The sequence below is a fragment of the Eptesicus fuscus genome, chromosome 22 (assembly GCF_027574615.1).
Source record: "Eptesicus fuscus isolate TK198812 chromosome 22, DD_ASM_mEF_20220401, whole genome shotgun sequence".
Lineage (NCBI taxonomy): Eukaryota > Metazoa > Chordata > Mammalia > Chiroptera > Vespertilionidae > Eptesicus > Eptesicus fuscus.
This window is the reverse complement of record NC_072494.1, coordinates 13779649-13802471: the sequence shown is the minus strand read 5'-3', so window position 1 is coordinate 13802471 and position 22823 is coordinate 13779649. Positions and strand designations below refer to the sequence as shown.

The window sequence follows — 22823 nt, the reverse complement described above, 5'->3', positions numbered from 1 at the left end:
AGGAAGTTTCAAAAAGGTAGGTCAAGCAGGGCCTCAAAAAAGTAAAGGAGACAGTCCACATAGACAAAAAGACATGAAGAGCAAATAGCTGTGAAGAGCTGAGGGAAACAGGCCTACAAAGAACCTAGAGTCTATATTTGGGAGAAAAAAATAAGATGTCAAGTGCTACCCAACTGTGAGAAGGCTTTGAATGCCATGATAAAATCTTAGATCTGATTCAACAACTGAAAGATATACCATTAAGTCAGAATGATAAGAAAATATAATTTAAAAGATTAATCTGATAGATTTAAAGTTTGAAGTAAGAGAAGTAGGAAGATGAATTAGACTAATAAAAAATGAGGTGATAGCCCTAGCCGGTTTGGCTCAGTGGATAGAGCGTCAGCCTGTGAACCGAAAGGTCCCAGGTTTGATTCCAGTCAAGGGCACATGCCCGGGTTGTGGGGTCAATCCTCAGTGGGGACTTGCAGGAGGCAGCCGACCCATGATTCTCTCTCATCATGGATGTTTCTCTCTCTCCCTCTTCCTTCCTCTCTGAAATCAATAAAAATTAAAAAATTTAAAAATGAGGTGATTAAGGCCTAAATTAGTATGATAGCAGAATGGAATGGTAAAGGAACCTCTAAAATTGTAAAACTACGCAACTTAATAAGGATAGTGGATTAAATGTATACATCTACTTTTACTTTCTCCCCCCCCCCCAAATATATACATACATATATATATATATATATATATATATATATATGAGAAAAACAGTTTTATACAATATAAAACCACATGGACAGAAAAATGGGAGGAAGAAAGGAACAATAAATTTTTGGAAACTGGGAACAACTTCCTTGGTAGACCCACAAGAACTCACTCCTAAGCCAGCAAGGAAAAAAGCAGAAAACAAAACACAATTTACATGGTGAAATCTCCCAAAGTCTAGGAACTGGTGACTAATGGGAGTGGGGGAGTGGGGGTGTGGGGGTGTGCAGGATGAATAAAAGCCAAAATTAAAAGGATTGGTTCAACATCTGTTTCAGCAGCAGGTAGATTCCCAGATCCTCTCCCTCCCTGGTTCCTTCTAGTAGAAAAACTGCCCCTCCTTCACCCTGTCAAAAGACTGATTTATTCTCTGGAGAATGTAAACCAGAGGTCCTCCAGTCTGGAGAACACTGGGCAAAGATGAAAGCGAGGGTCCAAACTGAAAACTGGGAAACCAACGGCAATGTATGTAAAATGATTGTTTTCTCCTAAGGTCCTGCCTCTTTCCTGTCCTCGGTTTCTTCTTTCTTGGTACTCTCTCCTACTGGTGAAGCACATCCTCTAGTGAGCTCCTGAAAAAGAGTGTAAGGGAGACCTTGGATGGATGGATGAAAATACCTTTCTTCTATTTCACTAATTGACAGTTTGCCTAGATAGGGAATTCTAAGTTGGAAATTATTTGCCTCAGAATTTTGAAGGCATTGCTTCGTTGTCTTCTCGATGAGCTGCCTCCTGCACACCCCCTACTGGGGATGTGCCCGCAACCAAGGTACATGCCCTTGACCGGAATCGAACCTGGGACCCTTCAGTGCATAGGCATACTCTCTATCCACCGAGCCAAACCGGTTTCGGCCCCATTTTCTTTTTTCCTCTCTGGAGCTTGTAGGATGCTCTTTGCATATGATGCTGCAGTTTCATGATAATATGCTTTGATGTGGTTTGTTTTCATTCACTGGTCTGGCCCCTCCAGTTTGAAAACTGGAGTCTTTTACTTCAGGGACATTTAATTAAACAAAAAGTTTGGTTAAAAGATATAAACATGGTTGTCACTGGGAAGGAACTGAGAGAAGGGAGAAGACTGCTGTTTTTGCAACAAATCATGTAGAACAGTTGTTAATATATGCATGGATAATTATGATTAAAATAATTTTAGCCCTAGCTGGTGTTGCTCAGTGGATAGAGTGTCGGCCTGCGGACTGAAGGGTCTTGGGTTCGATTCCCAGTCAAGGCACGTGCCCGGGTTGTGGGCTCAATCCCCAGTAGGGATCATGCAGGAGGCAGCCGATCAGTGATTCTTTCTCATCATTGATGTTTCTATCTCTCCCTCTCCCTTCCTCTCTGAAGTCAATAAAAAATAATAATAATTTTAAACATTTAAATATTACATGCAAAATATTTTATGCAAAAAAGATATGATAACTATATAAATACATAAAAGAATACAAAACTGTGATCATCATAAAAGATAAAGTTAAAAAGGGAAATAGATATGAGGAAATATTGGTGAGCAAAAAAAAAGTATGTTAAAGATTATTCAACTAAAGATGTCTTTTAAATAAGAAAGCTTAGTTCAAATTTTACTAGTTTTGAAATTAACCCCAAGATGTCATGGACTAAGTAAAATAATTTTAAAAAGGGTTTTGTTTCTTGAGTGTTGCAATTTAGTTTTGAAGATCAACTACAGTGGAAATTCCTATTGTTATTGCATTAAAAGATAGTGATCCATAGCAGAAAACCACAAAAAACTTTCACAAGACAACACATTAGTTTCATCTGTTGGGCTGATAGAAGGGTAGGATTGGAATTTGAAAAACCAAGCTGAAAGACCACTATTTCAAAACAACAACAAAACTAGAGTCGAAAGAAAGCAGAAGTATTTACTTCTTAATTTCTAAGAAAATGGAGAAGATTCAGGTTGATGCTACAAATCTTATAGTATAAAAAGTATGCAGATTAAGGTTCTTTTTCAAAAATGTTAATTATATTTCAATTAGTAAATTAGTAATTTTTCAAGTGTTTGTAATAGAATAAAATACAAAGTATCTTGGCATCTTAATTTTACACTACATAAATTGTTAATTGATGCTTTTAAAACTGTAATTTATGTAGGCAAAAATTATGTGAAAATTTTTCCCTAAATGTCAGCCTTACAAACCCTAACAGTATTCTTTCCCTTGCCTTTTACCACATTTTCCATCCACAATAAATGGTACTTAATGATAGCACAAAAAAAGAACTCTACTAAAGAGAATACCAGAATTAAGGGAGGAAACACCTATACTCCTACAAACTCATTCATATCTTTGGTTTGTATACTGAATTATAAATCAAATACCTACTGTCTTCCCTACCAGCACCTTAGTCAATCACATATGCAATTTTAAAAGTGTTCTCAAAATTGTTAGTATTCTATTGACAAGAAAAATATAGCCTAAGACTTCATGGGCCATATCCACCCACTCGTATTTGCCAATGGAAGTAGAATTAGTAAAAAATAATAGAATATAAAGAATTATTAATTCATGCAGAAAAAAAGCCATCATCATATTATAACTATCACTTCAGCATAACTTTTTTTAAAATATATTTTATTTATTTTTTACAGAGAGGAAGAGAGAGGGATAGAGAGCCAGAAACATCGATGAGAGAGAAACATCGATCAGCTGCCTCCTGCACACCCCCCACTGGGGATGTGCCCGCAACCAAGGCACATGCCCCTGACCGGAACCGAACCTGGGACCCTTGAGTCCGCAAGCCGCTGCTCTATCCACTGAGCCAAACCGGCTTCGGCTCAGCATAACTTTTTAAAAAATATATTTTTATTGATTTCAGAGAAGAAGAGATAGAAACATCGATGAGAGATAATCATTGATTGGCTGCCTCCTGCAAACCCCCTACTGGGGACCGAGCCCACAACCCAGGCATCGAACTTTGACTGGAATCGAACCCGGGACCCTTCAGTCCAAAGGCCGATGCTCTATCCACTGAGCAAAACCAGCTAGGGCCAGCATAATTCTTATTAGAGAGTAGATATAAACCCGTTTCTTACTATTTCTCTTGATCCAGCATCATGTTAAGACAGTGAAGATGCAAAGGAAACAGGTCCCCTGCAAGATACTAAAGGGCCACCCAGAGTCCCTAAATCATACTCTACGTACAATTAAAATGATCAAGCATTGTTATTAATGCTAAGAATTAACTTAAATGAAGCTTAGAGAGAACAGTTAATTAGTACAAAAGCCCTTTGCAGACATATGTAAAGACAGACCATAAACTGTAGGGAAATAACCACCAACCAAAAAAAGTAGAAAAAACTCAAAGAAATAGGTATGATGTCGCTAGTCCCTAAAATGGCTCTAAGAAAAGGTTTGACCATATGACAAAGAATTCTGACTTGAAAACTATTTACTTTTTTTCCACTGAGCATAGTACATGCCCACCCTGTGTCCCTCCATTCATGGTCCTCATTTCCCAAAAAGCAACAGGCTATTAAAAGTCCACACTGCATCTATGATCTTTCTTTTGATATAAAGTAGCAAAAGAAATGAAGAAAAAAATACATTTTCTAATTTAATTATAATGTGTTGAACATGAGATCAATAACTTGGAAGAGTTTGAAGAATTTTTCAACATCAAAAAGTAAATCTAAAAATTGCAGAAGTGGACTGTCAATGGACAATCAACAAAATCAACTTTCATTAGCAAGGATTCGACAATATTTTTTTGCTTACAGATTTAAGTTGATATTAATCAGCTAATGAAAATGTGGTCAAGTGATTGTCATTCTGGTTACTGTTAAAAAAATACACACACATACAACAAAATAAAGCAACCCCACCTACACTACTGGGGGGGGGGGGGTTAATTTCGGACATATGCACTGAACTTGTTTACCCAGGCAACGTCTTAGTAACAGAAATGCTTTGCAACTTGACTAGGATTATATAAGTATTTTGCAATGTGTTATCAATTTAAAATCTTGTTTCTTTACTCCCCAGTTAGGAATTAGGTTATTTTACTAAAAGGCTATAATAATAGCATCTTTCCGATTTGATTCCATCACTAAGCACTTCCTACAATGAAATTTTATCTCCTTTTCCTCTAAAAATAAAACAACTTAGAAGATTTAAAAATACGATACCGACATTTGACAAAATAACTTAAGTAATTCTGTTCCCAGAAATGTGGTAAGAAACAGTAAATTTCACAGTGATTCAACTATTATAGCAAAACCTGGGTATTGCAAAATAATACTGACTTCGCAGACACGAAAGAAACCCAATTTAAACTGCAACGTGGGAACAGCACTGAATCCCTTCCACACTGTCTTTTCAAGAAATTCATCCCCACCTCTTAAGTCTATTAGAGGTAGGGATTTCTAAGAAGGGATTTCATTTTGCAAGAAAATGGCCAAGGTAAACTAGGATCCCTAAAATGAAATACTTCCTATGGGTGCATAACTGTAACACAGTGGAAAGAGGACTGGGACCAGGAATTTGAAGACCTGATCCATCTAGACCTGATGCACTACACCTCGCTCCATCTCTTAGACATGAATGGCTTGATTTTTATTTTTTTTTTACCATGTCCAAGCTCCCCCTTTTGAAGAGATGTTCATTGAGAAATGGCATGGAACTGAACTTTTCTTTTAAAATGGGAAATGCTTCGACCCTCACCTAACAGTATTTACACGTGGGTTTCTGAATGCTTGCTGTTAAGATCTGCCCTGAACTCAGACCATTTCACAAACCTCCGCCCTCGGCAGCCAAAGACACTGCGAGGCACCTCCGATACAGAAACGCAAGTTTCAAAGGATAGCCCGTGGCGCAGTGGGGTGCGGTGGGGGGCAGGGTGCAGCCTAGAGAAACTGTGCGAACGTATTCAGATATTCTTAACTTTACATTTAAATCTAAACGTTTGAAAGTACCACTTCAGATAAATAGCAACGTGGGCCAGTGTTTAGGAGTCTACACTACTTTTAAAGTAAGCTGAGCCACTCTACCCAGTGATTTGGCGTCAAGCAGCTCCAGTGGGCAGAGGGTTGAAAGAGGACCCTACCGAACTCCAACAGAACTCGGGGTGCGGAACCCCCAACTCCCGCCGGCTGCCTCCCTCTCCAACTCGAGTCTCCCCAAGTCCCCAGGGTCGGGCCCCTCCCCCAGGTCAAGCCCATCCCCCATGGCCCCCTCCCGGCCCCCACGCGTCCCCGTGCCCTCAGCTCCGACTACGGCCCCTCAGCCCAGGGTCCACCTCAGTTGCCAACCCCGTCAGCCCCTCCTCCCCTAGAAGGAGCCCCAGTCCTCCGTCTCCTCACCGGGATTAGCAGTTGTAGCCGCCATAGCCGTAGGTGCCACCGCCGTCCCGCCACCCCCCCCGCAGTGGGAGGAGCCACTGACACCGAACGGGGCGGGAGGGGGGAGCAGGAGGGAAGAGCCACTCCCCGACGCGGCACCCTACGGCCGCCACCGCTACCGCGGAACCCAAGATGGCGGCCACAACAACCCCCACCGTCCCCAGACCCTACGGCGCGGGGAGGCCCCGCCCACTCGGGGCGGAGTCATAACCAGGGCCCGCCTCCTCGGGGAAACTGGCCAATGGAAACGCCAAATCGGCCACAGGCAGGGCTGGCCACTGAACCAGCCGGTCCAGTGGAGGCGGGAGGGCGAGGAAGAAGTCAGCTGTCTTCCTAATCCCACCTCTTGGGCGTCAGAGGTCAGTGATGAGAAACGTCAGTGAAAAACAATTTTACTAAAATGCTTCGCTTGGTAGTGGATTCGCCCAGCTGGCCACTCTGCAGACGATTGGTTTTGTAAAATCCGCGCTAGGTGCTCTAATGCCTAAATTTCATATGGTGATCTGGAATACTTTCTATAGTTTTTCCCCTTTTAAGGACATTTGTCCCTGGTGAAAAAAAAAAAATTCAATAACTAATTTTTAAATGTCTGCTATGGTACTGGTAGTGCAGGAGGATCTGGGCGCTCACGGTCTAATAAGGGAGATACCGAAAGTCAAAAACAGAAGGCAAGAAGGTATTTTGACTGAGTGGAGATAACTTTCTTTGGTCAAAGATGGGGATATAGTGACGGATTTTTAGTAAGGAAGTGATAAAATGAGGACTGCACAGATTTGTTTAATAATAGGAAACATTGAGTACTTCGGGCCAGACACTGACTAAAACTGCTTTATATGTATTTACTCACTTAACCCTCACAACAAAACTGTGAGGTCGATTCTATTACTGTATTATTTCCATTTTGCAGATAATGAAACAGCAGCAAAGCGGGTTGCAGGCTAGATCCCCAGTGTGGGGCGTGCAGGAGGTAGCTGATCAATATTCTCTCTCATCCTTGATGCTTCTATCTCTCTCTCCCACTCCCTTCCTCTCTGAAATCAACAAAATATGTATTTTAAAAAATACAGATTGGCCAATTTGAACTTCAAACAACAAATAATTTTTTGTAAAAGTATGTTCTAAATATTGCACAGGACATATTTATACTAAAAAAAATTATTTATCTTTTATCTGGAAACCCTACTCCTGGCAGCTAAAATTTTAAAGAATACTGATCCAGGTTATTTTGGGAAGATGAGAGACTAGAAGCAGGAAATCCACTTGGGCAAATAGCTACTGCAAAAATTCAGGGGAGGAATTTCAAGGACTAAACACAGGTCAGTGATACTGAAAAGGAAATGATTGCCATAAATGCTATTGTGACAATACCAACAAGGCCTTCTATGTAATTGTATATGGAATAAAAGAAAGCTGTGATATCCAAGAAGGCTTTGGGATGATATCAATAACAAGGTGCTAACTAGAAGTTCAGATTTGTTCGGTTGGTGGACTGTTTGTTGGGACCGCCAAGTAAAAATGCTTATTAATCGTATAAAATCATAGGGCATTTGCCCAAGAGAGAGACCTAGATCTAAACTGTGCATCAATTGCAGGAGACTAGTAGTTGCAGAGAATGACAGCACCAAAGTTAAAGGAAAGAAGAAAAAGGACACAAAGGATGCCTCAACAATACTTGTTGCAGATTATGGAAGAAGGGAGAGGCAACCTGGAAAGAGCAGGGCAGTAGGAGCCAAAGGAGTTTCAAGATAAAAGAGTTTAAGCAACAGCACCATATGTTCAGAGAAGAGAAGAGCAAATCAAAGGAGAGTAGAGGGAGGAGAAACCATAGTTCCAGTGAGTGATAAGTGAATAGCAAGTGAGTAAATAGAGGCAGGTAGATAGCATACACCACTCTTTCAAGAAATATGGCAATGAAGAGAAAGTGATCAAATGGTAGCTTGGGTGGAGAATAGGGTAGAGGTGGGAATAGAAAAAATATGTCTGTAGACTGAGGGGCAAATAAAAAATGCAAGAAAATATATGTGCACAAGAAAAGAAGTTAGCAAGGCCCTAGGGAAGACAAGGAGACAGGTTAGGGCTGTGTGTGGAAGTATTTCTCTCTCGCTGGCTCGCTCTCACTCTCTCTCTCCAATCAATCAATAAAAATAAAATAATTTAAAAAAATTAAAGCTGGAGAAAGCCACCACACTGTTAACAGTGTATCTCTGGAGAGTGTGATTATTAGATCTCTAACTGTTGGTATGTATTTCTGTAATGTTTGGATGTGATATGATTTTATATTACATTTATAATTATAAAAAAAAGATGTAATTTTGTTTTAAGGTCCATCACTAAATAAATGATAACTATTATAATAAGCCCAAGTCTGGTTTTGTTTCAGGCTTTAGTTTTTCCTGTCCTGGAAAGAAAGAGGTATGACCCTTATCTCCCCTCAACTTTTCCACACAATTTCATATGGTCAAGATCAAGAGAGATTTGGAAACTGAAAATATTTTTAAATTATTATATTTAGTGTTATTTCAAAATATAAGAGTTCATGGGCCGGGACTATACTTTATTCTCCATTCTGTCCCCAGCATCTAGCACAGTGATTGACACATGGTAGACATTCAGTAAATATTTATTAAATATAGCACATCTTTCAGGAGTGTTATTTTTTAAGGTGATATTTTGAAAATTTATCTACTTGAAAAAAGAAATTCTGAGTAGATAACATACACATGGTATTGTATAAGCCACCCAATTTCTCATCTTGAAGCCCTGGAGTGTGTCCCTCCATAAGTATTCTGTATATTTATGAGAGCGTGTACACACTCACACACACACACACAGACCCTATAGAAGTTTTTATAATGAACCAAATAAAACCTTAGAGGAAACAGTAGTAAATTTTGCATTCAAGGTATATATGAACATGTATAATATAACTAAAGCTCAATGAAATCGTTTTGACTTTTCTGATCCAAATGTCCTAAGTAAATTCTTTTTGAGGAAAAGGAGACATTTTAGCGTGTCACTGATCTTGCTGACAAGTAGTTCTCAAACTTGAGCATACATCACAATCACCTGGAAGAATTGGTGAAAACGCCGATGCCAACCTGTCCACAGTTTCTGATTCATTGAGGTTGGGATGAGGGCCCAAGCATGTGCATTCCTAACAATTTTCCAGGTGATGCTGCCAATCCAGAGAATGACTGAATAGACCAAATAGCTGGCTATGACCCATCTTCTCCCACTCATGTGATCCTACTTAGAAGGTATCATTGGAGCTATTAACCTTGGCTGCCCCAGCCCTGGCAGAGTGGTGGAAATACTCTTCTACTGATCTAGGCTCCAATTTAATCTGGTGGGATCATTTTCTCACTCACTATGGGAGTGTCTGAAACTTGATCCTGTTTTAGCTGAACTATTAATGAAGCCTCCCAGTGTGGGAGTGGGGAAGGGAGAGAGCTACCAAACACTCTCCTCTGTAAGAGGGGGTTGACAAGAAGAGCAGAGGCTGCCAAGAGATGGACTGGAGTAGGAGGAGACTGCGCTAGCGACAGCCAGCCTTGAATGTCATTCTCTCAAAAGGTAAATAACTACCTGTAGTGCCTTCCTGGTGATATTTTTACCGGAACAATTCCAACAGTTCTTCTAGATTTAATAGTACATTTCTACAAGCTTGGGAAATACCTGACAGAAAAAAAGACCTTTTTTTTTTTCTTCGAGTTTTTTTGGGGTGAGGGGAAAGGTGAAACTTTCATTTGAGAGGGGATATCTTAAGCATAGTCTTGTTTTTGAGGCAAGTGAGGGGGATGAGAGGGCTTTTATTGGTCCTATTAGCCAGAGGATGTCTTTGATTTGAAGATTATAATAAGAAAGCTTCATTATTGTACTTCTTGATCATCATCTCTCTCTTCAAACTAAAGTTATGGCCAGGAGAGAAAAGCTGGGTCTTTTTTTTTTTTTTTTTTTTTTTGTTTTAAGAAACATAAGATATTACAGATGGAGAAAAAGTTATTTGGGATGAGAACACAAGGAAGGAAGAAGTGACCAATCTTTCTGGGAAGTTTTAGGTGAAAGAAGAGCTGACTTTGCTGCAGATTTGTAAATGCTGGCTCTCAAGGCTCATTATGTTCTTAAGCAATAAAAGTATATCTAGATGAAAAGCCTTGAGTTATATAACCTTGGGTCTTATATTATGTATTGGGAAGTACATATCATTAAGCAGGAATCTCTCTCTTTTTAAAATAATGTCTTTTATTGATTTTAGAGAGAGGAAGGGAGAGGGAGAGAGAGAGAGAGAGAAACATTGATCGCTGCTTCCTGCATGCCCCTACTGGGGATCGAGCCTGCAACCCTGGCATGTGCCCTGACCTGGAATCAAACCAGCGACCTCTTGGTGCATGGGACGATGCTCAACCAACTGAGCCACATTGGCTGGGCAAGGAGTATCTCTTGTTGTCCCATACCCTAGGACTCAGGTCTGAGTAAGCTCAGGGGAGTGGGTCAAAGAACACATTGTCTCACAGGCTATATATTGCCTGAATCTCATATCTCCTCTGACTGTAGCCAGACCCAGGAATCCAGACTGTCTCCCGTAGGGTGAATTTTTCACCAGGAAAGTCTCTGGTTAGAGATAAGACAGATGGCTGGAAGACCGATTCCTAATCATCTTAAAAACTGGCTTTAACAGGAAAATTCTAGGGGACACACAGCCTAAGCTCAAATTGGAATCCTTTCTTCAAGTCATATCATACACTGGATATCTATTACATTCTTGTACCCAATGAACTGAAACCCAGGGGCTCCAGACCATCTTAGCTTCTCTTTGCTGTTGATCTTAGATACTTTCAATACTGCACAACCGTGACATATAAAGAGTGTGCTCCACTGAATAAAACATTCAAATGGCATTAATTTTCAGACACTCCATAGCAAGAGAAAAGGTGAAAAAAAATGAGGAACATAGTAAACCTAAGAGGATAATAATAGCAAACACTTGCATAGCAGGTGGTATATGTCAGGCACTGTTCTATGTGTTCTACATGCACCTATTTATCTAATATCAACATCTACCTCATAGGATTCTTATATATTACTAGAGGCCTGCCCACAAAATTTGTGCACAGGTAGGGTCCCTAGGACTGGCCTGTGATCAGGGCCAATCTTCCCCTGCTGCCAGCATCTGACCCCACCCCCTGCCACTGCTGCCAGTTGCCCTCTGTGTGGGGAGCGACCAGCAGGGCGATTGGGGCCCCTGTGGCACCCACCTTGGCCTGGCACTGCCCGCATCTGTCGCCACCCACCCCTGGTTCCCCATTCCTGATCTGGCGATTAGAGCCTGCCACCCATGGGGGAGGGAACAAGAGGTTGGCCAGCAGGCCCTGATCAGGCGATCGATTGGGGCCTGAGGGCTGGGGACAACTCCTGCATTGAGGGTCTGCCCCCTAGTGGTCAGTGCACATCATAGCAACCGGTCATTCCTCTGTCTGGTTGATTTGCATATTATACTTTTATTATATAGGATCCTCATTTTACAGATGAAGAAACCAAGACTCAGAAAGATTAAGTAACTTGTTCAGGATTACCAAGCTTTATTAGAGCTAGGATCCAAATCCAGAGGAACTGGCTCCAGAATCCATGTTATTCACCACCATGTTACATTTCACGATTGCCATTAAATTGTTCTTATTGGGGGTTGACTTATCTGAAAAGAATGCCCTTTACCCTTCCAAAATCAAGAATCACATGGATACCCTAGCCGGTTTGACTCAATGGATAGAGCATCAGCCTGCAGACTGAAGTGTCCCAGGTTCATTTCCAGTCAAGGGCACATGCCCAGGTTGTGGGCTCAATCCGCAGTAGGGGGCATGCAGAAGGCAGCTGATCAATGATTCTTTTTCATCGTTGATGTTACTACCCCTCTCTCCCTCTCCCTGCTTCTCTGGAATCAATAAAAACATATTTAAAAAAAAAAAAATCAGCCCTAACCTGTTTGGCTCAGTGGATAGAGACTGAAAGGTCCCAGGTTCGATTCGGGTCAAGGGCATGTACCTTGGTTGCGGGCACATCCCCAGTAGGAGGTGTGCAGGAAGCAGCTGATCCATGTTTCTCTCCCACCAATGTTTCTAACTCTCTATTCCTCTCCATAAAAAATCAATAAAATATATTTTTTAAAAAAAACAAAAAACAATCACATGGATAAGCAGGAGTTTCTAATTTGCTCTCACTTTGACAGAGTAACCCCCCACCCCCACATACACACAAACTGATTTCTGGAGCCAATGAGTACTGGTATCCCACAGAACTTTTTTGTGTGTATGGCAATGTTGATACCAATTTCTGATTATGCAATAATGAAAAGTTTAATTTGATATATTTCATTTTTCTAGTTTCTCACAGGACTTATTTTTCCTCACAAAGATTTTTAGCAATCAAAAACATTTTTTCATCCTGGAAATTAAAGGACTTCTCTTATCTCAGGACAACTGATAGCTATCAGTATTGGTTTGATTTCCAAATACCTCTGTTTTAAAACAACTTAAATTCTATTTATGTAGACAAGCCCTGCCTATCTCCCTACCTTCATGAGGCAGGATATCCTGGAAGTCTGGACATTAGTCTGATGGAAAAAGCTGCAGGGAGCTTAGCAGGGATCTGCAATGGGGAAGATGAATTAGACACACACATATGGGGGAAAAATAAATGCAGCTTAAGCAGACTTGGAAAGCCTAGAATCCAACTCACTGAAACAACTGTGTATTTTGTTGTTATTGTTTTAAAAAAATTTTATAAGTACTCTCCCAGAATTCCTCAGTTCATTCCACAGAAGTGATATATCACCTATTTCTCATGTGTGTAGGGTTTGCATAGCCCTGAAAATTCATTTGGGGGAAGATGAGTATAAACTAATGAATTAGGGAAACTAGGCATTGTAATACAAATTATAATTGTAGGATAATAAGCTCCATTATATCAGGTTTCAGTGAGTTAGAGTGGACCATTCTAATGAAGACTTTGGATAATAGACTTCTGTGGCTAAAAGCCCATAAAATACATCAAGAAGGATTTTGGTGGCAAAGATGAAAATATGTCCAAACTTTTGTATATGATCTAGGATACCATATGCATTTTTTTAATTTTTAAAAATATAATTATGTGCCCTACTGTGTTGTGTGTGTGTTTTTAATTCCCATTCTTCCACCTCCTCTCCTTTGGCAACCATTGGCTTGTTCTCTATTCTATGGCTCTATTTCTGTTTTATTAACTTATTTTGTTTTTTAGATTTCACATATAAGTGAGACCATATGGTATTTATCTTTCTCTGTCTGACATTTCACTTAGCATAACACCCTCAAGGTCCATCCACGTTGTCACAAATGGCAAGATTTCATTCTTTTTTATTGCTGAATAATATTCTATTGTGTATATATATACCACATCCTCCTTAACTATATATCTATTGATGGACATCTAGTCTGCTTCCATCTCTTGGCTAGGTTGCTAGGAAGAGTGCAATGAACATCGGGGTGCACATATCTTTTTGAATTAGTGTTTTGAATTTATTCAGATGAATACCCAGAAGTGGAACTGCTGGATTGTATGGCAGCTCTGTTTTTAATTTTTTGAGGAATCTCCATACTGTTTCCCATAGTAGCTGCACCAATTTATAATCCCACCAACAGCATATGAGGGATCCCTTTTCGCCACATCTTCACCAACACTTGTTATTTATTGACTTATTGATGTTAACCATTCTGACAGCTGTGAGATGATATCTCAGTGTGGTTTTAATTTGCATATCCCTGATAATTAGTGACATTGATAATTTTTTCACATGTCTGTTGGCCGTCTGTATGTCCTCTTGGAAGAAATGTCTATTTGGGTCTTCTGCCCATTTTTTAAATTGTATTGTTTGGTTTTTTGATGTTAAGTTGTATGAGTTATTTATCATTAGATATTAATCCTTTGTAGGCTGTATCATTTGCAAATATCTTCTTCCACCCAGTAGGTTTTCCTTTTGCTTTGTTGATGGTTTCCTTCACTGTACAAAAACTTTTAGTTTGATGTAGTCCCATTTGTTTACTTTATTCTTTTGTTTCCTTTGCTCAAGGAGCTATATCCAAAATGGTATTGTTAAGAGAAGTGTCCCGAGATTACTGTCCATGTTTTCTTAGGAGTGTTGTGGTTTCAGATCTAACATTTAAGTATTTATCCAATTTTAGTGTATTTTTTGTATATGATATTAAAAAAAGTGGTTCAATTCATTTTTTGCATATATCCATCCAGTTTTGTCAACACCACTTATCGAAGAGGCTGTTTTTACCTCGTTGTATATCCTTGCCTCCTTTGTCATAGATTAATTAGCTGTGTAAGTGAAGATTTGTTTCTAGGCTTATATTCTACTAGAGGCCCGGTGCACGAATGTTGTGCACTCACAGAGGGTCCCTCAGCCAGGCCTACACCCTCTCACAGTCTGGGAGCCCTCAGGGGATGCCCGACTGACGGCCTGCAGTCGGACATCCTTAACACTGCTGCGGAGGCGGAAGAGGTTCCCGTCACTACCACTGCACTTGCCAGCCATGAGCCTGGCTTCTGGCTGAGTGGCGCTCCCCCTGTGGGAGCGCACTGACCACCAGGGGGCAGCTCCTGTATTGAGCGTCTGCCCCCAGGTGGTCAGTGCTCATCATAGTGACCGGTCCTTCTGCCATTCGGTTGATTTGCATATTGGCCTTTTTATTATATAGCATTGCATGGGCAGGCAGGAGTTTCCAATGAGCTCTCCCTAAGCTTGTTCTCTCTTCAGCTCTTCAGAGGACACACCCCTTCACAAACTGATCTCTGGAGTCAATGAGTACTGTATCCCAAAGAACTTTCTGATTCCTGATAATATACTTGTAGTGCAGGAAAATTGTTCCCATTGACACTTAAGAAAATCAGTTTGTCAGTTTTCTCCAAAAACCCTGATTTTGGTGGAATTGCATTCCATCTAACTTTACCATGTTGAATCCATAAACATGTTATATCTCTTCATTTAATTTAGGTGTTCTTTAATGACTTTCAGTTAAAGTTGGATAATTTCTTCCAAACAGGTCCTGCTCAACTTTTGCTAGATATATTTTAAAATACCCTCTATATTTTTGTACTATTGTAAATAATGCCTTTTTAAAAATTTTATTTAGTGATATTTAGAGAAAGGAAGGGAGCGAGGGAAACATTGACTTGTTGCTCCACTTATTTATGCATTCATTCTTGTATGTGCCCTGATGGGAGATGGAACCTGCAACCTTGGCATATAAGGCCAGTGCTCTAATCAACTGAGCAACCTGGTCAGGGCCAATAATGCCTTTTTAAAAATTACATTTTCTTACTGTTTGTTGTTGGCATTTAGAAATGCAATTGTCTTGTATATGTTATCCAGACACCTTGCTAAACTCTGCTTATTTCTCATATTTTCTGTAGATTACTCTGTATGTAGGCAATAAGATCTATGAATAACAAATGTTCTTGTTTCTTCTTTTTAAATCCTTATACCTATTTTTTCTTTCTTTATCTTATTCTACTGCACAGGCTAGAACCTCCAGAATCATACTGAATAAAAGTAGATAGTAACATATTGTCAAGTTCCTGATTTTAAAAGGAAAATCTCAAAAAAAAAAAAAAAAAGGAAAATCTTTCAACTTTTAAGCATTATGTGGGATGTTGGCTATACATTTTTTATTGATACCCTTTATCAAGTTACAGTTGTTTCTTTCTATCCTTATTTAGCTAAGAATATTAACATGGGTGTTGTATATTAGTATTCAATTTTATCATATGCTTTTTCTGCCACCATTGAGGTGTTCACATGTTTTTTCTCTTTTAATCTGTGTATACATATATATATATACATATCATTTACAGATTTTCCAAGGTAAACTACACTGCACTCTTGGGATAAACTCAACTTGGTATTTGTATTCATTGAGGTTTATTTGCAGAAAACAGAAACCATTCTCACTATTTTAAGTAAAAAGAGATTTAATACCATGAAATTAGAATACTTTGTTTCAGATGACAAAAATAATAATAATAAAACAAAAATCCAATTCAAACTAAATTAAACAATACATGAAAAAGTATGGATTTGCTAAGTGTTGGGTCAGGGTTCTATAGGTGTTCAATAATTCAAGCTTGTTAATTGTATTATTCTAATATTTTATATCTTTATTGATTTTTGCCTATTTTACCAATAATTGAGAAAATGTGTTGACTATCCACTTTAATGGTGTGTTTTTTACCAATTTCTCCCTATAGTCCTATTATTTCCTTATTTATTTTAAGGCTGTTTTTTAAAAAAATATATTTTATTGATTTTTTACAGAGAGGAAAGGAGAGGGATAGAGAGTTAGAAACATCGATGAGAGAGAAACATCGATCAGCCGCCTCCTGCACACCCCCCTACTGGGGATGTGCCCGCAACCAAGGTACATGCCCCTGACCGGAATCGAACCTGGGACCTTTCAGTCCGCAGGCCGACGCTCTATCCACTGAGCCAAACCAGTTAGGGCTTAAGGCTGTTTTATTAGGTATATACAATTTAGCTTTTATTTTTTTGTTTGTTTTGGGTGGGGGTTTTTTTAACATCAAATTAACATTTATTAAAGTAATTATGAAAATAAGGCTAATTTGTATAAGAATCTTGGAAAAAAACTCCCCATATTTTTCATCATTTCAGATATACTCCAGGTGCTCACAGTTAAATTCTGGTTAGTTTCTGATTCTGCGGATTATTATACCAATCATTTTTGAACATTTTTGTGTAATATTTCCTTTGAATTTCACCCAGGAACTTACAATCCATATATCCCAGTCTGTTAAAAGCACAACGTACCCTGGTAATTTATCCCCTTCTTTGAGGGATCAAAGAGCTCCACCTTTGTCTGCCAAATGTGGTCTGTTTACTTTTAATTTAATTTGCTCTTCTTTTTTCTAGTTTTCCTAGGTGGAAGCTTAATTTATTGATTTTAGATTATTCTTCTTTTCTTTTTTTATACTTTTTAAGATGTTTATTGAATTTATTGGGGTAACATGGGTTAATAAAATTACATAGGTTTCAGGTGTACAGTTCTATAATACATCACCTGTATATTGCATTGTGTGTTCACCACTCAAAGTCAAGTCTTCTTTTGTCACCATTTGCCCCCTTTTACCCCCACTTACCTCCCCCCATTCCTCTAAGTGCATACAATTTATTTTTTTATTTTCATTTTTTTATTAAGGTATTATATGTGTACATATCTTACCATTGCCCCCCCCCCAAGTGCATACAATTTAGAACTGCTTCGTCTTTGCTCTGAATTCTATTTACCCTTTGTTATAATCTATTAATCCTCTCTATCCCTAATAATGCTTTTGTCTTAAAGTCTATTTTGTCTGATATTACTATAACATCTCAGTTTCCTTTTGGTTAGTATTTATCTAGCATACTTTTTAAAATATCTTTCCCATTAAATCTTTCCATGCCTTTACATTTTAGGAGAGTTTTTTTTATAAACAGCATATGGCAGCCAAGACCAAAAAAATAGATGTCATTTTTTGTCTGCCCAACACCCAAACCCCCTTCCTATTTGAGGGGAATCTTCCTTTAGGCAAGTCGGTAAGAGACAGAACCTCATTCCCACTACAGAAGTTTAGGGGAACCAAATATTCGCTCTTTTATCCCATGGTGGCTAAGGTGCTGATGCGTGACTCAGCCTTGAACAGTTGGATGCTCCAGCCAGGAACCGGAATACTGAGTGACACAGAGATGACACAATTTATAATTCGGGCATGACAGAAGCAGCAGTATCCGGTGACAGTAGAGCAGTGTTCAGCAATAGCAGTGTCGATGGTGGTGGTGGCCAGTGCCAGCAGTGCCCTAACCAGACTTTTCCTGTGCTGCCCTTGGCTGTGCTTCCCAATGCCTGGCCTCTCTTGGGTTCTGCCACTTTTATAAGACCAGTTCTCCTTCTACTTGATTGCAGAAGCTACCTGATCTCTTTATAATAAACTAGAGGCCCAGCGTGTGATTGAAATTGTGCAAGGAGGTGCCCCGCCTCCCGCTGTGTGAGGAGGCACTCCATGGGGGGCCGGGACCCACACCTGACTCACGCAGCGCCAGCTGCCGCAGGAGTCAGGTCAGACCGGCACCTGACTCACTGCGTCCCCCAGCCCCCCGCCTGTGTCCGCTCCGGGCCGCCCAAGCCACTGGCTCAGGCAGGCCCCCCTGCCTCTGTCTCCATCTCCGCTCCAGGCCTCACCTGCGCGAGCAACCTCCTCCAGTCTGGTCATGACCCGTTACGGAGTCCCAGCCTAATTTGCATGTTAACTCTTTTATTTATTTATTTATTTATTTATTTATTTATTTATTTATTTATTTATTTATTTATTTTTAATTTTTTATTTTATTTTATTTTTTCTGCTTAAGTAAGGGACTGTTTCTGTTGCTTGTAAACAAGAATCCTGACAGATATAAAAGTGTTCTTTCTCCCTCTGGAATTGGGGAGGAGGAGATAATATGAAGAGGGACTATGTGAGGTCTGGATTTGCTGGAGCCATCCTTGCTACTGCTAGGAAGCCTGTGTATACAATCAACATAGAAGAAAGGTGGGGTTGAGAAAAATCATAAACTTATAAAGGCAGAACCCCGATAACACCTTGAATCTGCAGATGCAACCTTACCTAAATTAGCCTTACTCTGAACTTCACCCTCATAAGTCAACAGATTATTTAATGTATTATTTGATCTCACTTCAGTGGATCTTTCTGTCACTTGCACCCAAACACATCCTCCCTGATAATTTCTATTCTGCCTTTGAAAAGGAATCTCTCACTTGATTCTGTATTCAACATTTAGCTGCTATTCTACTTACCTCTTTCCTAGTTGAACTTCTCGTAAATGATTTAAAATCTTAGTGTCTCCATTTTCTCACTGCCCTTTCCTGTTTAATCCACTAACTCTGGATTTTCTTTACCAATCTGCTGACACTCTTTTCTTTCTCTTCACTACCTTTGATCATGTTTTTATTCAAAATTAGCTGTCCAAAGCGATTTGACCTTTATGGAATAAACAAATTCAGTTTAGCCGAAACCGGTTTGGCTCAGTGGATAGAGCGTCGGCCTGCGGACTGAAGGGTCCTGGGTTCGATTCTGGTCAAGGGCATGTACCTTGGTTGCGGGCACATCCCCATTAGGGGGTGTGCAGGAGGAGCTGATCGATGTTTCTCTGATCGATGTTTCTAGCTCTCTGTCCCTCTCCCTTTCTCTCTGTGGAAAATTAATAAAATATTTTTTTAAAAAGATTAAAAAAAATTCAGTTTATGCCTCAGGCTTCTTTTCTTCTGTGGTGGGTTTCTTTTCTGTGGGCTTCTTCTCAGCTGCCTGTTTCTTGGAAGCTGCAGCCCTTTTTCCCACCAAAGGCTTCTTTTCCTTCTTTTTTTTTTTTTTACTTCTTTATTGATTAAGGTATCACATATTTGTCCTCATCCCCCCATTCCCATCCCACACCCCTCCCCACACATGCCCCCACCCCCCTGTTGTCCTTAACCGCTGGTTAGGCTCATATGCTTGCACACAAGTCCTTTGGTTGATCTCTCCCCTTTACCCCCACCCTTCCCTCCCCTCCCCCTGATTCTTTTCCTTCTTAACACCAGTGGCCTTCTTTTCTTCCTTCCCTACCACAGGCTTCCTGCCTGGAACCCCCTTCTCATCTGATTTGGCTTCTAGCACTGCTGTTGCTTTATCTACCCAGAGCTTGTGGTTCTTGGTCTGTTCCAGGGCAGGGTCTTTGCGTACGGGTTTAGCTTCAACATGAGTCTCAGGTTTTTCAGTGGATTCTTCTTCAGGACTCTGCGGTGAATCTCCTTGCACGGTGTCTGGAGGGCTCTTTGGATCTCTGAGCTTTTCAAGATTCTGCTAAGGTCTGTATTGAGCATCTGGTGCATGGGAAGGTTGTAGTTACTATTGAGGAGGCAGCTTTACGCCAGGTGCCATACAGATCATCTAACTCGCAGAAAGCATTTTCAGTCCAAATGCAGGAACAGCCCACATGCCCACCAGGAGCAAGTTTCAAAATGTTCAGTTTGCTGACATTAAGCAGAGTAATTCCAGGGATGTTTCTGGAGGCTTTGATGATACCGTTGCCTGATTATAGATGTTGCACGTTCCCCTGAGCTGGATACAATGACGGTTTCTCATTTTGTCCCTGCCAGCTCTCATAGGCTTTTTTTTATATTTATCATTCTAGGTCTTAAGTTTCTTAAGAAGCAAAACAGCCTCCTTGGTTTTCCCATAACCTTTAACTTTATCTTCAACCACCAAAGGAAGTTCAGGAACCTCCTCAATATGATGACCTTTAGACACGACCAGCGGTGGGAAGGCCGAGGCAGCCAGGGCAGAGCAGATGGCATATCGCTCTTGTGTTGTGTTCACTCTTCGGTGCCAATGGCGCCAGGTTTTGGTTGGTGCAAACATGTGGCCCCCACAACACTTGTTTCCAAAAGCACCCTGGCTGCCGAAACCGGTTTGGCTCAGTGGATAGAGCGTCGGCCTGCGGACTCAAGGGTCCCGGGTTCGATTCCGGTCAAGGGCATGTACTTTGGTTGTGGGCACATCCCCAGCTGGGGGGTGTGCAGGAGGCAGCTGATTGATGTTTCTCTCTCTCATCGATGTTTCTAACTCTCTATCCCTCTCTCTTCCTCTCTGTAAAAAATAAATAAAATATATTTTTTTAAAAAAAGCACCCTGGCCAGAATGATGAGTCCCACCACCTCAAACTCTGGAAATTCAAGCCACAGCTGTGCCAGTACCCCAAGACTCAGCCCTCTCTCTCCCTTCTCTTTCTCTCTCCTCCTCTCCCCTCCCTTCTACTCTCTCTAAAAATCAATGAAAAAAATAACCTCACTCCTTGGGTGAGGATTAGAAATAATAATAATAAATAAAGATTGCTTTGTGGTTTGGAGAGATTAAAAGTGTTTTCAGGAAATCAGAGCGTGTTTGCAGAAGTCTAGCATTTGATGGCCTAGAGTACAGTGCTGACCAAAGGCATAAAGAAAAGGCAGTTGGCCCAGCCAGCGGTTGAACATAGACCTATGAACCAGGAGGTCAGGGTTCAGTTCCTGATCAGGGCACAAGTAAAAAAAAATCCTCTGTGATCAATTCAATCTCAATTCTGCCCTTTTTTCTGTTGCCATAAGCTGCTTTGGCCAACCTCTTTCTTCCTTTCTTTTTTATAAATTGTATTTTATTATGGTAAGGACATTTAACATGGGATCTACTCTCTTGAATTTCTAAGTGTACAATATATTACCATGGACTATAGGTACAATGTCATACAGCCAATCTCTAGAATCCACAACAAATTAGTTACAATAAGTACTCTTAGAATTTGAAAAAAAAAATCTTAGAGAAAAATTTGGACTTAACACAGAATGGGGATGTTTAAGACAGTTTTTTCCTGGATCTTGCAGGGCAAGGGAGCCCCAGATGATTTCTGAGTTATACATATTTGCTTCTGTTTTGCTCTTGAGAAATTCTGCAGATATTTAATGCTTTTACGTGTGTGCAGATCTTGAACATCACCTATACTAACTTTATCCATTTCATAAGCACTTCTTCAATAAATCTTGTTGACTTTTTTTTCTATTTCTCTCTCTTTCTTTTTTAAACATATTTTTATTGATTTAAGAAAGGAAGGGAGAGGGGAGAGAGAGATAGAAACATCAATGATGAGAGAGAATCATTGATTGGCTGCCTCCTACATGCCCCCTACTGGGGATCAAACCCACAACCCCGGGCATGTGCCCTTGACTAGAATCAAAACCAGGACCCTTCAGTCTGCAGGCTGATGCTCTATCCTCTGAGCCAAACCAGCTAGGGCCTGACCTATTTTTTTCAAATCCTCTTTGGTTTCCACATAGTGCTGTTAAGAAAATACATACATACACATACAAACCAATAAACTTGCTTTATCCTCTCTTGTTTAGGAATATGACAAGTCTGAAGATATACCTGAGGAGATAGCTACAGCGGGACAGGTGTGTTCCCATGGATGAGTCGAGCCTGTCCAGCACTATTGATGTAGACAAAGGCTTTGCCATTGCCTTTGTTGTTCTTCTGTTTATTTTCCTAACAGTGATGATTTTTCGATGTGTCAAGTTGGTGAAGAATCCCTATGAGGCCAGTTCACAACCACAGAACCATCTCTGAGCTGAATTATGAAAAAGCCTGGTAGACTCCCCCTCACAGGAGAGTCGAAATCTTTTATACAGACTATTGTGATCCAGATTTTATATTATTTTACCTCCCTGTTTCTCAGTCCTCTCACTCCTGCATTCCACAATAGGCACATGAGTGTGAATTAGGAATAATAAAAAGGATGAAACACAAGTCAGTTGGCATTGTTCCTGTTCAGGGAATTGGTTATAAAAGTGGGACAGAGACAGATTGAACTCATTCATTAAACGAAGGCAATGGGTGGCAATGATAAATCAATAAGGGATTATTATCCAAAATTTACAAAGAAATCAACACCCAAAAAATATCCAGTTAAAAACGGGCAGAGGACCTGAATATACACCAATCCGAAGAAGACATACAGATGGCCAATAGACATATGAAAAGATGCTCAAGGTCATTAATCAACAGGGAAATGCAAATTAAAACCATAAGGTATCGCCCAGCAGGTGTGGCTCAGTGGTTGAGCTGTGACCTA

At 40.1% G+C, this 22823-nt stretch overlaps 2 protein-coding genes and 1 pseudogene across 4 annotated transcripts in view; 1 reads left to right on the top strand and 2 right to left on the bottom strand.

Moving 5' to 3' along the window:
* ARNT (aryl hydrocarbon receptor nuclear translocator) overlaps positions 1–6244 on the bottom strand; it is a 53532-nt gene extending 47288 nt beyond the window's left edge. For both annotated transcript variants that reach the window (XM_054711614.1, XM_054711613.1), the window contains exon 1: positions 6068–6244. In XM_054711614.1, the coding sequence (XP_054567589.1) occupies positions 6068–6092 (25 nt within the window). In that variant the 5' untranslated portion in view covers positions 6093–6244. The remainder of the gene's footprint in view (positions 1–6067) is intronic.
* An 83-nt stretch (positions 6245–6327) lies between these two features.
* Positions 6328–22492, top strand: CTXND2 (cortexin domain containing 2). Of its 2 annotated transcripts, none has more exons than XM_054711626.1 (2): positions 6328–6465; positions 22096–22492. In XM_054711626.1, exon 2 carries the CDS (start codon positions 22157–22159, stop codon positions 22316–22318), a length of 162 nt encoding a protein of 53 aa, XP_054567601.1. In that variant the 5' UTR covers positions 6328–6465; positions 22096–22156; the 3' UTR covers positions 22319–22492. The 2 variants fall into 2 exon arrangements, with proteins under 2 accessions (XP_054567601.1, XP_054567602.1); XM_054711627.1 differs by lacking the exon at positions 6328–6465 and adding an exon at positions 9567–9679.
* LOC129148018 (60S ribosomal protein L4-like) lies at positions 19430–20932 on the bottom strand (annotated as a pseudogene).
* Positions 22493–22823: the final 331 nt, after the last annotated feature.

Coding starts and splice junctions, on each gene's coding strand:
- CTXND2 (XM_054711626.1), top strand. CDS start 22,157: ATGGATGAGTCGAGCCTGTCCAGCACTATTGATGTAGACAAAGGCTTT.